This window comes from Panicum virgatum, chromosome 9K (assembly GCF_016808335.1).
Source record: "Panicum virgatum strain AP13 chromosome 9K, P.virgatum_v5, whole genome shotgun sequence".
Taxonomy (NCBI): Eukaryota; Viridiplantae; Streptophyta; class Magnoliopsida; order Poales; family Poaceae; genus Panicum; species Panicum virgatum.
The window spans coordinates 63,577,666-63,588,855 of record NC_053144.1 but is presented as its reverse complement, the minus strand read 5'-3'; the positions used below and the strand labels follow the sequence as shown (position 1 = coordinate 63,588,855).

At 51.4% G+C, this 11,190-nt stretch overlaps 1 protein-coding gene across 1 annotated transcript; it reads right to left on the bottom strand.

Annotated features, from left to right (window-relative positions):
- Positions 1-259: 259 nt before the first annotated feature.
- On the bottom strand, positions 260-9,872 carry LOC120646915 (mannose-1-phosphate guanyltransferase alpha-like). The gene is made up of 15 exons (XM_039923449.1): positions 9,556-9,872; positions 9,362-9,459; positions 9,153-9,253; positions 8,977-9,055; positions 8,671-8,731; positions 7,957-8,003; positions 7,752-7,844; positions 7,496-7,586; positions 7,205-7,253; positions 1,780-1,896; positions 1,557-1,704; positions 1,315-1,407; positions 1,154-1,222; positions 726-768; positions 260-632 (listed from the first exon to the last, which is right to left on the bottom strand). Exons 1-15 carry the CDS (start codon positions 9,611-9,613, stop codon positions 532-534), a joined length of 1,248 nt encoding a protein of 415 aa, XP_039779383.1. The 5' UTR covers positions 9,614-9,872; the 3' UTR covers positions 260-531.
- Positions 9,873-11,190: the final 1,318 nt, after the last annotated feature.

Genomic DNA, 11,190 nt, shown 5'->3' with positions numbered 1-11,190 from the left:
AAGATATGGTACCACTTAATAATAATAAACTTTATAATAGATAAATATAAGACAACTATTGTATGACTTGACTCTTAGCATTTGACTTGTAGCCAAGCACTTGGCTCTACTATTAACCATGCTCTAACTGGGTATCCAATTCCAAGTACAACAAGCAGGCAAACTGCTGACATTTAATGGTGTCATCTGATGACTGGGATATCCAAACTCCAAAGTACAACAAATTGTACAACTGGTTTAAATATAAAAGAAGTACAACAAGCAGGTAAACAACTGACATTTGATAGTAAAGTATTCATTCTCAACAAAAATGGTGTCGCATGTTTTTACATTTTCTAAACCACCACACTAACCAACCAAATTAGTAACAGGTCAAGAAGATTGTGCCGTATCACATCACAAGAAGGGTACAGACACAGACTAATAATAATCTCAATCTACTGAACCTTATGTGGTAAGAGCGAATAAACAGAAACTACGTGGATGGTCTTCAGAACTTATTTGGGATTAACAAAAAAAAATTGATGGCTGTTATAGGATGATCTCCTCTTGGACACTGACGTTGAGCGTTTTGTTTGGGAGCACAATGCTGTTAACTACAACTACTTCATCTTCAACATCAACAGCTTCACCTGCATTAATATAGGATGGCAATTTGCAGAAACAAAATTATCACGAAGATTTCTGTGCGAATGCAATAATAAATCGTCTGGTTTGGGTCTTACCAAGAATAGTAATGCCAAGTTTGGCATTGTGATCACCTTCGCCCTGAATTCAGAAACAGAAGTTTCATTAAATTAAAGTGTTAAACCAACTGATATGCCCAGAAAAAGACTAGACGATGCAGTGACGCCAATTTCAGATGTCATAACTAAAACTATGCATTCAAATATCACCGTGGAATGCATTAGATTTGCACTTGGAATTAGCAACCGACCATTCAAGAAAATTAGATGTACTGAACTGTCCAGGAGCATAAACTCGTCAGAAAAAGGACTCAACATTGTCTGAAACTTTGCTTCTGCAGTCATGCTACTTGAATTGAGCTTGACAAAAGTGTTTTAAGGCAAAGTTCTAAAGCTTTATGTAGAATGAGGATTCATTAAATTTGAAAATGGATAAAAATGAAATGGTAAAGACAAAAGTTGCTTGCCTGTACACGTGACCATTTTCCAATGGATGACTTCCACCCCACAATTGAATGTATAACAACTGCATTCTCCTGATACACAAATAAAAAAAAGAAATAAAAAGAAATATGAGATTCATGTTCCTAAAGGGTTATCACTTGGCACAGAGAAAACGAAAACTAACCATAATTTCAACATCATCCAGAATTATGCAATTGATAAGCCTGGCACCAGCTCCAACCCGCGCATTAGCTGATATAGAGACATTGGGACCAATCTGTTTACAGAGTTACAGGGTTAGCTACATTTTGTTTCTTGAAGACATTCCTATTAAAAAGTTTATGCACATCATTATCATTCAACAACAACAAAATGAACATGATCTATGACAATCTGACCAAAATTGGTAGATGAGTCAGGCATTACCTTTGAAGTAGGATGCACCTTGGCAGATGGATGGATGTACACATCGCCTACAATAGTTGCAGTCCTTTTGCCATCTCCTGAGGCTAAAAGATGAGGAGATGTACGACGGAACTGAGAAAGATATAACCCAGAACATCTCAAAGACATCCTACACAACATGGAGCAATGGTTAGACAGAAATTCCAAGATTACAAAAGACAGGATAAAAAATTCTTGTATATACCCTGGTGTCTTGATCTGTTCCCAAAAATCAAGTGTCTGGTATGTATACAGCTCCTTCTTTCCCGCTAGAGGGGATAAAATATCTTGATCTAACCTAACGAAGTCTGCTGGAAGTGCCCTGTTGACATCAAAGTTGTAAGATGGTCTACACAATAATGAATATTGTTGGTGTATATGTGAGCTCATGTATAGGATCTATATATCCCAACCTTCTAGAGTTTGGAGGAATACACTGAGTCATTTCCTATAGCATGGTATCTAGCCTTCTTCTTTATCTCCCTTCCTCCCTTTAGCAGCAGCCGCCGCCGCCGCCGGCACCATGGCCGGCAGCCGGCCGCCGCCGCCGCCCCACCCCTCCTCCTTCCCTCCCCTCCTCTGCGCTGGATCTAGGCGCTGCCGGCACCGCCCCTGCCGCCGCCGCCGCCGCCGCGGTGGCCGCGAGGGTCGCGGCCGCCCCTGCAGCGCCCGATGCCGCCGCCGCGCAGGTCCTCCCTGCCGCAGCGGGCACTGCTCCCCTGCAGCCGCGCGCCCTCCCTCCCTCCTCCACCGGATCGGGCGCGGGGACCCTTGGCGCGGCGGGCGCAGACCGCTGGGGCGCTGGTCCGCCCGCCTCTGCCTGTCGCGCCCCGGCCGCGGGGGTTGCGACCGCCCCTCCAGCGCGCGTTGACGCCGCCGCGCGGGCCCACCCTGCTGTAGCGTGGCGCGCCCCGGCCGTGGGGGTCGCGGCCGCACCTGCCGCCGCGCGCCCTCCCTCCCTCTCTCCCGCTGCAGCTGCTGCTCGGCCGCGCGCCCTTCCTCCCTCTCTCCCGCTGCAGCTGCTGCTCGGCCGCACCCCAGGCACGCTGCAGCAGCTGCTCCAGCCGCCGCCTGGGTCGCTGGCACACGCGGCTGGCGAGGCCAGACGCTGCTGCCGGCGCTGCGCGCGTCCCTGGCGCGCCTTGGCCCGAGGCCGACGCTGCCCTGCACGCGGCCGCAGCGCCCCCGCCCTCGCCCGCGGGCGCGGCCCCCGGCGCATGCGCGTGGCCGCCCCACGCCGCCGCCGCCCCTGATCCTGGCTTGGCACGGCCGTGGCCCCAGGCCGCCAACCATGTCGGCCATGGCGCCGCGCCCACGGCGCCTCTTCCCGCGCCCGCGCCGCCCGCCGCGCGCGCTGCCGCCGTGCAGGCCGTCGCGCCCGCCGTGCGCGCCGCGCAGGCCGCCGTCCTCGGCACGTGGCTGCCCCAGGGCGCCGCCGCCGCCGTCCCCTTCATCTAGTACGGCGCTTTGTCCTCGCCCGACGCCCTCCTTGGTGCTCCTCTCACCGGCCAGACCGGGGGTAGGGGAGGCAGAGGGCATCGTCGGCGGAGGGGACGTGGTGGTGGTGCTCGGGGCACTCCGAGCCCTCGTCCTCAGCCCCAGCCGGCGGCCATGCTCGCCGCTGCTGCTCCCATGTTCGCGCTGTTCTGGACCTCACCCGCTCCACCCAGCCAGGAGCCGACCTGGCCTGGGGGGTGGGACCAGGCCGCACTGGCGCAGTCCTTCAGCGCCATAGGGCGGACGCCGCCGGTCAGCACCGAGTGGTTCGCCGACTCGGGTGCCTCTTTCCACACCACCCTAGATGCCGGTATCCTCTCTTCTGTCCGACCCCCACACCCCTCTTGTCCTTCTTCCATCATGGTTGGTGATGGGTCTTACCTTCCTGTCACCGCCGTGGGTTCTGCTCCTGGCTCTTTTCGTCTTCTCATTGTCCTTATTGCTCCTCAGATGGTTCATAACCTTCTTTCCATTCGTCAGTTTACAGCTGACAATTCTTGTTCCATCGAGTTTGATTCTTCTGGCCTCACTGTAAAGGATTCGGCCTCCTGGCGTCCGCTACTTCGGTGTGACAGCACGGGGCCCCTTTACACCCTTCGCCTTCCTTCTTCCGCTGCACCACTCTCGCCTTCTTCGCCCTGGCCGTCTTGGTCTGCCGCTTTTGCCGCGACGCCGTCTTCCACCACCTGGCACCGCCGTCTTGGTCACCCTGGCCGCTACGTTCTGGCTCATCTCAGTCGTAGTACCGATGTTCCTGGTACTAGGGCTCCTGCTGAGCCCCTCTGCCATGCGTGACAGCTCGGTCGTCATGTTCGGCTCCCTTTTTCTTCTTCTTCTTCTTCGCATGCGACGCATGCGTTTGATCTTGTTCACTGTGACCTGTGGACCTCTCCTGTTCCTAGCCTTTCTGGCTATAAGTACTATCTGGTGGTGGTCGATGATTTCTCGCACTACTCTTGGACGTTTCCTTTGCGCGCCAAATCTGAGACCTTCCTCACCCTCCTCCACTTCTTTGCCTGGGTGTCCACTCAGTTCGGTCTCACCGTTAAGGCCGTCCAGTGTGACAACGGGCGGGAGTTCGACAACTCCACCTCCCGTTCTTTCTTCCTCTCTCGGGGTGTTCAGCTGCATATGTCTTGTTCGTATACCTCTCCTCAGAATGGCAAGGCTGAGCGGATGATTCGCACGACGAACGACATCGTGCGCACCCTTCCGATCCAGGCCTCTCTGCCCCCGCGCTTCTGGGCCGAGAGCCTCCACACCGCCACCTACTTGCTCAACCGTCTTCCGTCCACTGCTTCTCCTGCTCCCACTCCACACCACGCTCTTTTCGGTACCCCTCCTTGCTACGACCACCTTCGGGTCTTCGGATGTGCGTGTTACCCTAACACCTCCGCCACTGCTCCTCACAAGCTGGCGCCCCGCTCGACTCGTTGTGTGTTCCTTGGTTACTCCCCTGACCACAAAGGGTACCGATGCTTTGACCTCACCTCTCGCCGCGTTCTGATCTCCCAACACGTCGTCTTTGACGAGTCGGATTTCCCCTACTCCACCTCCTCCACACCTTCTCCTGACCCCGAGCTGGAGTCTCTGTTTCCGACTGACCCGGTGGTCCATCCACCTTTTCATGTCTGTCCTTTCCCTGCAGGTTTTCCCGGTACACCAGCACCGTTTCCGGTGATCCCTGCTCCGCCGAGCGTGGCCCCGGTGCCTGCAGTCGCGCCACGCGCGGCCCCCGGTCCTCCGATCGTGCCGCGCGCGGACCCGGTGTCTCCTGCTGCGCCACGCGCGTACCCGGTGTCTCCTACTGCGCCACGCGCGGCCCCGGTGTCTCCTGCTGCTCCACGCGAGGCCCCAGTCCCTTTCCCTGCACCTGCGCGATACGCTCAGCCGGTGCAGGTGTACCGGCATCGTTCGGCGCCGACACCGGCGCCGCCACGGTACGCTGAGCCGGTGCAGGTGTACCGGCGTCGTTCGGCGCCGGCACCGGCGCCGACTCTGGCTCCGGAGGCTCCTCCGACGTCTACACCGGAGTCGTCACCGCCGCCGCCTCTGCCGACTCGCTCTCGAGTCGAGCCAGAGGTGAACCACCCGCCAGTCATCCATCGAGATCCTCGGCATATCCATCCCATGGTGACTCGGCGGATGGCGTCTCAAGCCGCGACCCTCTCCGCCACCGAGAGCGAGCCGCGGGTCTCTCCGGTACCCTCCTCTGTCCGCGACGCCCTGGCAGATCCTCACTGGCGTCGCGCGATGGAAGAGGAGTACGCGGCTCTCCTTGCCAACCAGACGTGGGACCTCGTACCGCGTCCGTCTGGTTGCAATGTGGTCACCGGCAAGTGGATCTGGACGCATAAGCGTCGGGCTGACGACACACTGGAGCGCTTCAAGGCTCGCTGGGTTCTCCGGGGTTTCACACAGCGGCCTGGTGTGGACTATGATGAGACCTTCAGTCCAGTGGTCAAGCCCGCTACGGTGCGTACGGTCCTCTCGCTTGCGCTCTCTCGCTCCTGGCTTGTGCACCAGCTGGATGTGAAGAATGTCTTTCTTCACAGCACTCTGACAGAGACAGTGTACTGCTCTCAGCCAGCGGGTTTTGTGGACTCGAGTCGTCCGGATATGGTCTGCCGGCTCAACAAGTCCCTCTATGGTTTGAAGCAGGGTCCTCGGGCTTGGTACTCTCGGTTCGCCACGTTTTTGCTGACTTTGGCATTCACCGAGGCCAAGGCTGACACTTCTCTGTTCATCTACCGCCGTGGAGATGAGACTGCCTACCTGCTGCTCTATGTTGATGATATTGTGCTCACAGCCTCCAGTCAGCAGTTGCTTGAGCGCGTCATCTCCTATCTGCAGCAGGAATTTGCTATGAAGGATCTTGGTCAGCTCCACCACTTCTTGGGCGTTACTGTTGAGACTCGCCCGTCTGGCATGTTCCATCACCAGCGGCAGTATGCACTCGACATTCTGGAGCGGGCTGGGATGACTGATTGCAAGCCATGCTCCACTCCTGTCGATACTCCGGCGAAGCTGTCTGCTGATCTGGGTGATCCCGTGGCTGATCCTACTGCCTACTGGAGCCTTACCGGTGCCTTGCAGTACCTGACCTTCACCCGGCCGGATCTCACCTATGCCGTTCAGCAGGTCTGTCTTCACATGCATGATCCCCGGGAGTCTCACCTAGCTGCACTAAAGCGTCTCCTCCGCTACGTCCGTGGCATTGTTGACTTCGGCTTGGTTATTCACCGCTCTCCCACCTCTGAGCTGGTGATCTACACCGACGCTGACTGGGCTGGCTGCCCGGACACTTGCCGCTCCACTTCCGGCTACGTCGTCTTCTTGGGCGGCAACATTGTCTTCTGGTCGTCCAAACGGCAGCCGGTTGTCTCCCGCTCCAGTGCTGAGGCGGAGTACCGGGCTGTCGCTAACGGCGTGGCGGAGGCGCCTTGGCTCCGACAGCTCTTGGCGGAGCTCCACAGCCCGCTCGCCAAGAGCACGCTCGTCTACTGCGACAACGTCAGCGTAGTGTACCTCTCCACCAACTCCGTCCAACATCAGCGGACGAAGCATGTGGAGATCGACCTACACTTCGTGCGCGACAGAGTCGTCATCGGCGATGTTCGGGTAGTCCATGTCCCGACTACCTCCCAGTTTGCTGACATCTTCACCAAGGGACTGTCCTCCTCAACCTTCTCGGAGTTTCGCTCCAGCCTCAACGTAGCCGGCGGCTAGTTGTGGCTGCGGGGGGTATTTGCCATTTTGTACTCTCTTTGTACTCTCTTCTTGCCCAGTCTTGAACACCGCTGCGCCGGTAGTTCAGACTGCGGGGGGTGTTGGTTTTTTTGTTGTCCAGTCTTGAACACCGCTGCACCGGTAGTTCAGACTGCGGGGGCTGTTGGTGTATATGTGAGCCCATGTATAGAGGCTCATCTAGAGGCCCATGTATAGGATCTATATATCCCACCCTTTTAGGATTTGGAGGAATACACTGAGTCATTTCCTCTAGCAAATACTTTATAATTGAATTCATGGCGGTGCTATCAACTACTAATTTTTGGAAGACCCGCCACAAAATGGAGAATCAAAAGGTAATAACTGTAATATGCATGCGCATGAATAGAAGAAGAAACACATACTTGGTTGCTGATTGAAGAGCTTCAAAGCTAGATACACGGCGCAAATTTGCTGAAATGTAGCATTTAAAGGGATTAATTCATGCTGGAAATATAAACTGTCAATCAGGGGATCTAAGAAGACCAAGTAAGAATATCTACTGACACATCCATGTGTCAAAAGGAAACAAGGAATTTTACATCTACTTATTTAAGAGAAGTTAGCATTTGAAGCATAGAACAAAAAGAGCATTATGTTTAAACAATAATAAACAATTCCAAAGGAAAGAGTCAAAATATATCATCGGACAATACCTCTGTCTTTCTTCTGTTTTAAGACATCCTCAATGGCGCTAAAGATATTGGGAGTAAATATATACACTCCACAGTTTATGAGATCACTCACCTAGAGATGGATAAACTGTATTAGTGCTATCAACCATGATATAATTATGCATTGAGAACCATTGCTTGTGAAAAGTTGCAAAGGATTTCAGAAAGAAATATGGCCTGCAAAGTCTCAACTGAAAATTCTGATGAGAAATTAAACAAAGAGCAGAACTGCACTCACAAAAGTCTCTGGTTTTTCCGTGTAGTGCAGAAGTTCGTTTGTTTCAGGGTCAGCTACCAACTCGCCAAACTGGTTTGCTGACTCTGCAGATACCTGATTAAAAATGTTGGCATACAATATTACAAGTGGAAATGATATTAGGATTGAAAAATTATTCATGAGAAAGGTAAGATTAATCTGCAATGTTTCAGAAGTATTATCATACCTTGTTAACTAGTAAAGTACCCATTCCTCCATATTTTTTATGGGCCTCTGCAATGACAACGGTGAAACATTTAGTCGTTGGTATCCAATAATGACCAACAATGCAGAAGCTATGCAGACAGTCCATTAATCTTTAAAACACACTCTTTTGGCAGTGAAGTGTCCATGTATACAAACAACTAAATTTAATAGCAGATTTATGTACCACAGATCCACATAATGACTGATGCTTTGTTGTCATATGTGCTCTATATGAACAATACTTTAAAATTAATTAGTGAGGCATACAACTGTCACAGCACAGATTGAACAGCATGTAATCTAACTTAGTGACTTTACCTACAATAGCGTACATCAGAAGAGGTTGCAGCACTGTAAGCATCTAACTAACCCATGAATACGCCCAAAACAAGCTATTGGTGACAAGCCTGGCAGTTCGCTTTGGATTCAACATTAACTGACTACACTTCCACTCCACTTATACACCCCACCGGGGACACGAGAGCAAGTTTAGATATGACTTTGATAGCTAGTGGTATAGGTAACGCTAAACAACAAATCAAGAACAAGCTCGTGATATTCAATTATTACACCAAGCCATGGTTGCGACTAGAGGAATGTGTCTAAGATCATGAAACATCATGACCGAAGTCATATATCTAACCGACAGGATAAAATGTTGGAAGAGTATACTTCAGTTACTTGAGCAACCTACCTAGCATGTCTGGTAGGGGGAAGCTAGAACAGACGTCGCAGTTCAGCAAAACTATGTGTGACTGCAAGACCACAAGAAAAACAGTAACCAACTTTTAGAGGATGAAAATATCTCGATCCACTCAACATAGCAATGTAGTAGATTCCTACAAAACCGCAGCCACTGCATATGACCTGAATTAGTAAACACTACTCAGCTAGATGGGCTGTAAGTAATCCACTGCATTACACACTAGACAATATATCTAAATGTCTAATCCAATTTGATAATCAAGCTGACCATTGGGCTAGGGCAATAAGGCATTACCGGACTGTCCTCCATGATGTAATCCCTAAAGCTGTAGAGCCCTCCAGCTGACCCATGAGGCTTATCCTCTCTTAGGTACCTAGACTTGAAAACACGCTGTCAATGGCACTGCTCTGCAATCTCCGATTGCACCGAACCCAACCCACCGGAAGCAAACAGCAGGTCAGGAGACAAACCTGACGGGTATCCTGAGCTCGTTGGAGATAGACGAGACATACAGCGAGAATTCCCGCTCCTCGTAGAACCCGATGAGGTATATCTGTGCCAGGTTGGGAATCTGCGGCAGCGGGATCCAAAAGCTTATCTCACACGAACCGCGCACAGCAACACACAGAGGCACCACGATTCCACAGAGGAGAAGGGAATGAAGGAATCGGCGGCTTACCCGGCGGCAGGCGGAGATGGGGTGGTGCACCATGGGCTGGCCGGCGAGCGGGAAGAGCGGCTTGGGCACGTTCAGCGACAGCGGCCGGAACCGCGTCCCTGCACCAAACAAACCAACACCAGAGCCAATCCATAAGGCAAGCGAGCTCTGAGCGGGGGGATCCCAGTGGGCGCAGATCTAGTAGCTCCACTGACCTTTAGTGGGGCCGCCAACCATGATGACGGCGACGACGCGCTCCTCGGAGCCGGCCATGGCTTAGCTCTGCTCTGCTCTGCTTCGGCGCCGGTGGCGGAGCGGGGAGGGGGACGGGATAGAGGGCGCGCGCGGCGAGATTTATGGCGACGGGATTTGGAGTGGAGGGGGGGCGTGGACCGCGGGATTTTTAGCCGAGGCGATGGTGATCAGACGACGAGGAGGTTGAGGTGGGCAGCGGGCGTGTTGGTGGGCGGAGGCGGAGGCGGAGGCGGGCGATCTCCGGGCGCAGCTGCCTCAGCCTTTCCGTTCTGACTCGGGCCTCGTCCGGTGGGATCCGTGCCGTGTGCCGCGCCGGGGTGCGGGCGCGGGCGCGGTTACCGGTGTCCGATCGCCAGACGGAAAGAAGAGTGGCGTGGCATGTACGGCCGGATCGTGAGCTTTTTTTAAAAAGAAAGGTCGTGAGATTTTTGGCCAGGGAACGGGGGCGGGTATTGCACGGATTATTCCGGCTGCAGCTACATCTCTAGTAGTTTGGCAAATTGAGTTGTCATCTTTGATTTTTTGCAAAAACGTTAAAAATACTCCTCCAACAGTTTGGCAAAAGACTTGGCAATTTTTGGCAATTTGGGAAAAACCAGCCTCCAGCGCGTAAATATACGCGCGCGGCGCGCGGTTGGCATCGTGGTTTCTAGTCAGGTGGGAGGGTGAAAAAAGAAATAAATAACAGAGAAGGGTTCCTGATTTAAATTTTCAAGAGGTGGAAGGGCATAAATATAATTTTATTTCTCTCTCAGGGTTCCTGATGTAAGTTAGATCTGGATTTGGAAAGTGAATTATGCTAAATTATTAGAGATAAATTCTTTTTTTACTTGGCATATTTTTTTATAAGTTGGCAAAACACAAAATATGTCAAGTAAAATATGGGAAATTCTTGAAGATGCTCTTACTTCGCGAGAATATTCCGTGAGCAAGGAAATTTATGTGAAATTTTAGAACTGTGACCTTGTACTCTACGTGTTCTAAAAAATCACACTTCCAGTTCCAGGTAAGATATGGTAAAAGTGGTTTCATTGACAACATGCTAGATCCATTCATCCATCAACACATTAAGGCCCTGTTTAGTTCTTTACATGTAAACGCAAAAAAGTCGTAAACGCATTAAAGTGAAAAGGAATCTTGCTAATTTGAAGTACTAAATAAAGTCTATTTACAAAACTTTTTGCATGGTTGGGCTGTAAATCGCGAGACGAATCTAATGAGCCTACTTAATCCATGATTTGCAACAGTGATGCTACAGTAACCATCCGCTAATTATTAATTAAATATGGATTAATTAGCATCATTAGATTCGTCTCGCGATTTACAACACATCTATGCAAAAAGTTTTACAAATAGACTTCATTTAGTACTTCAAATGTCATGTTTACATCTTTACACATTTTTGCAAAATGAACTAAACACACCCTAAATTTTGTTTAAACAACTCATTGAACTTGCCAAGGTTCGTGAAGCTAGTCAGTCAGGCTTTTTTGTTGCATGTATGAAATAATACTTTGTGAACAAAAAAATGAATTGTGTCGTCTGGTGCACGCAAAATAGAAAAAGCAAGAACATAGGGCTAACCCTTCCGCTGT

Excerpts from the sequence above, each read along its gene's own strand:
- LOC120646915 (XM_039923449.1), bottom strand. The coding sequence starts at position 9,613 with ATGGCCGGCTCCGAGGAGCGCGTCGTCGCCGTCATCATGGTTGGCGGC. Across the intron at positions 8,732-8,976 it reads ACATCATGGAGGACAGTCCG|TCACACATAGTTTTGCTGAA; the intron begins GTAATGCCTTAT and ends GTGGTCTTGCAG. Across the intron at positions 1,223-1,314 it reads TGGATGATGTTGAAATTATG|GAGAATGCAGTTGTTATACA; the intron begins GTTAGTTTTCGT and ends TTTGTGTATCAG.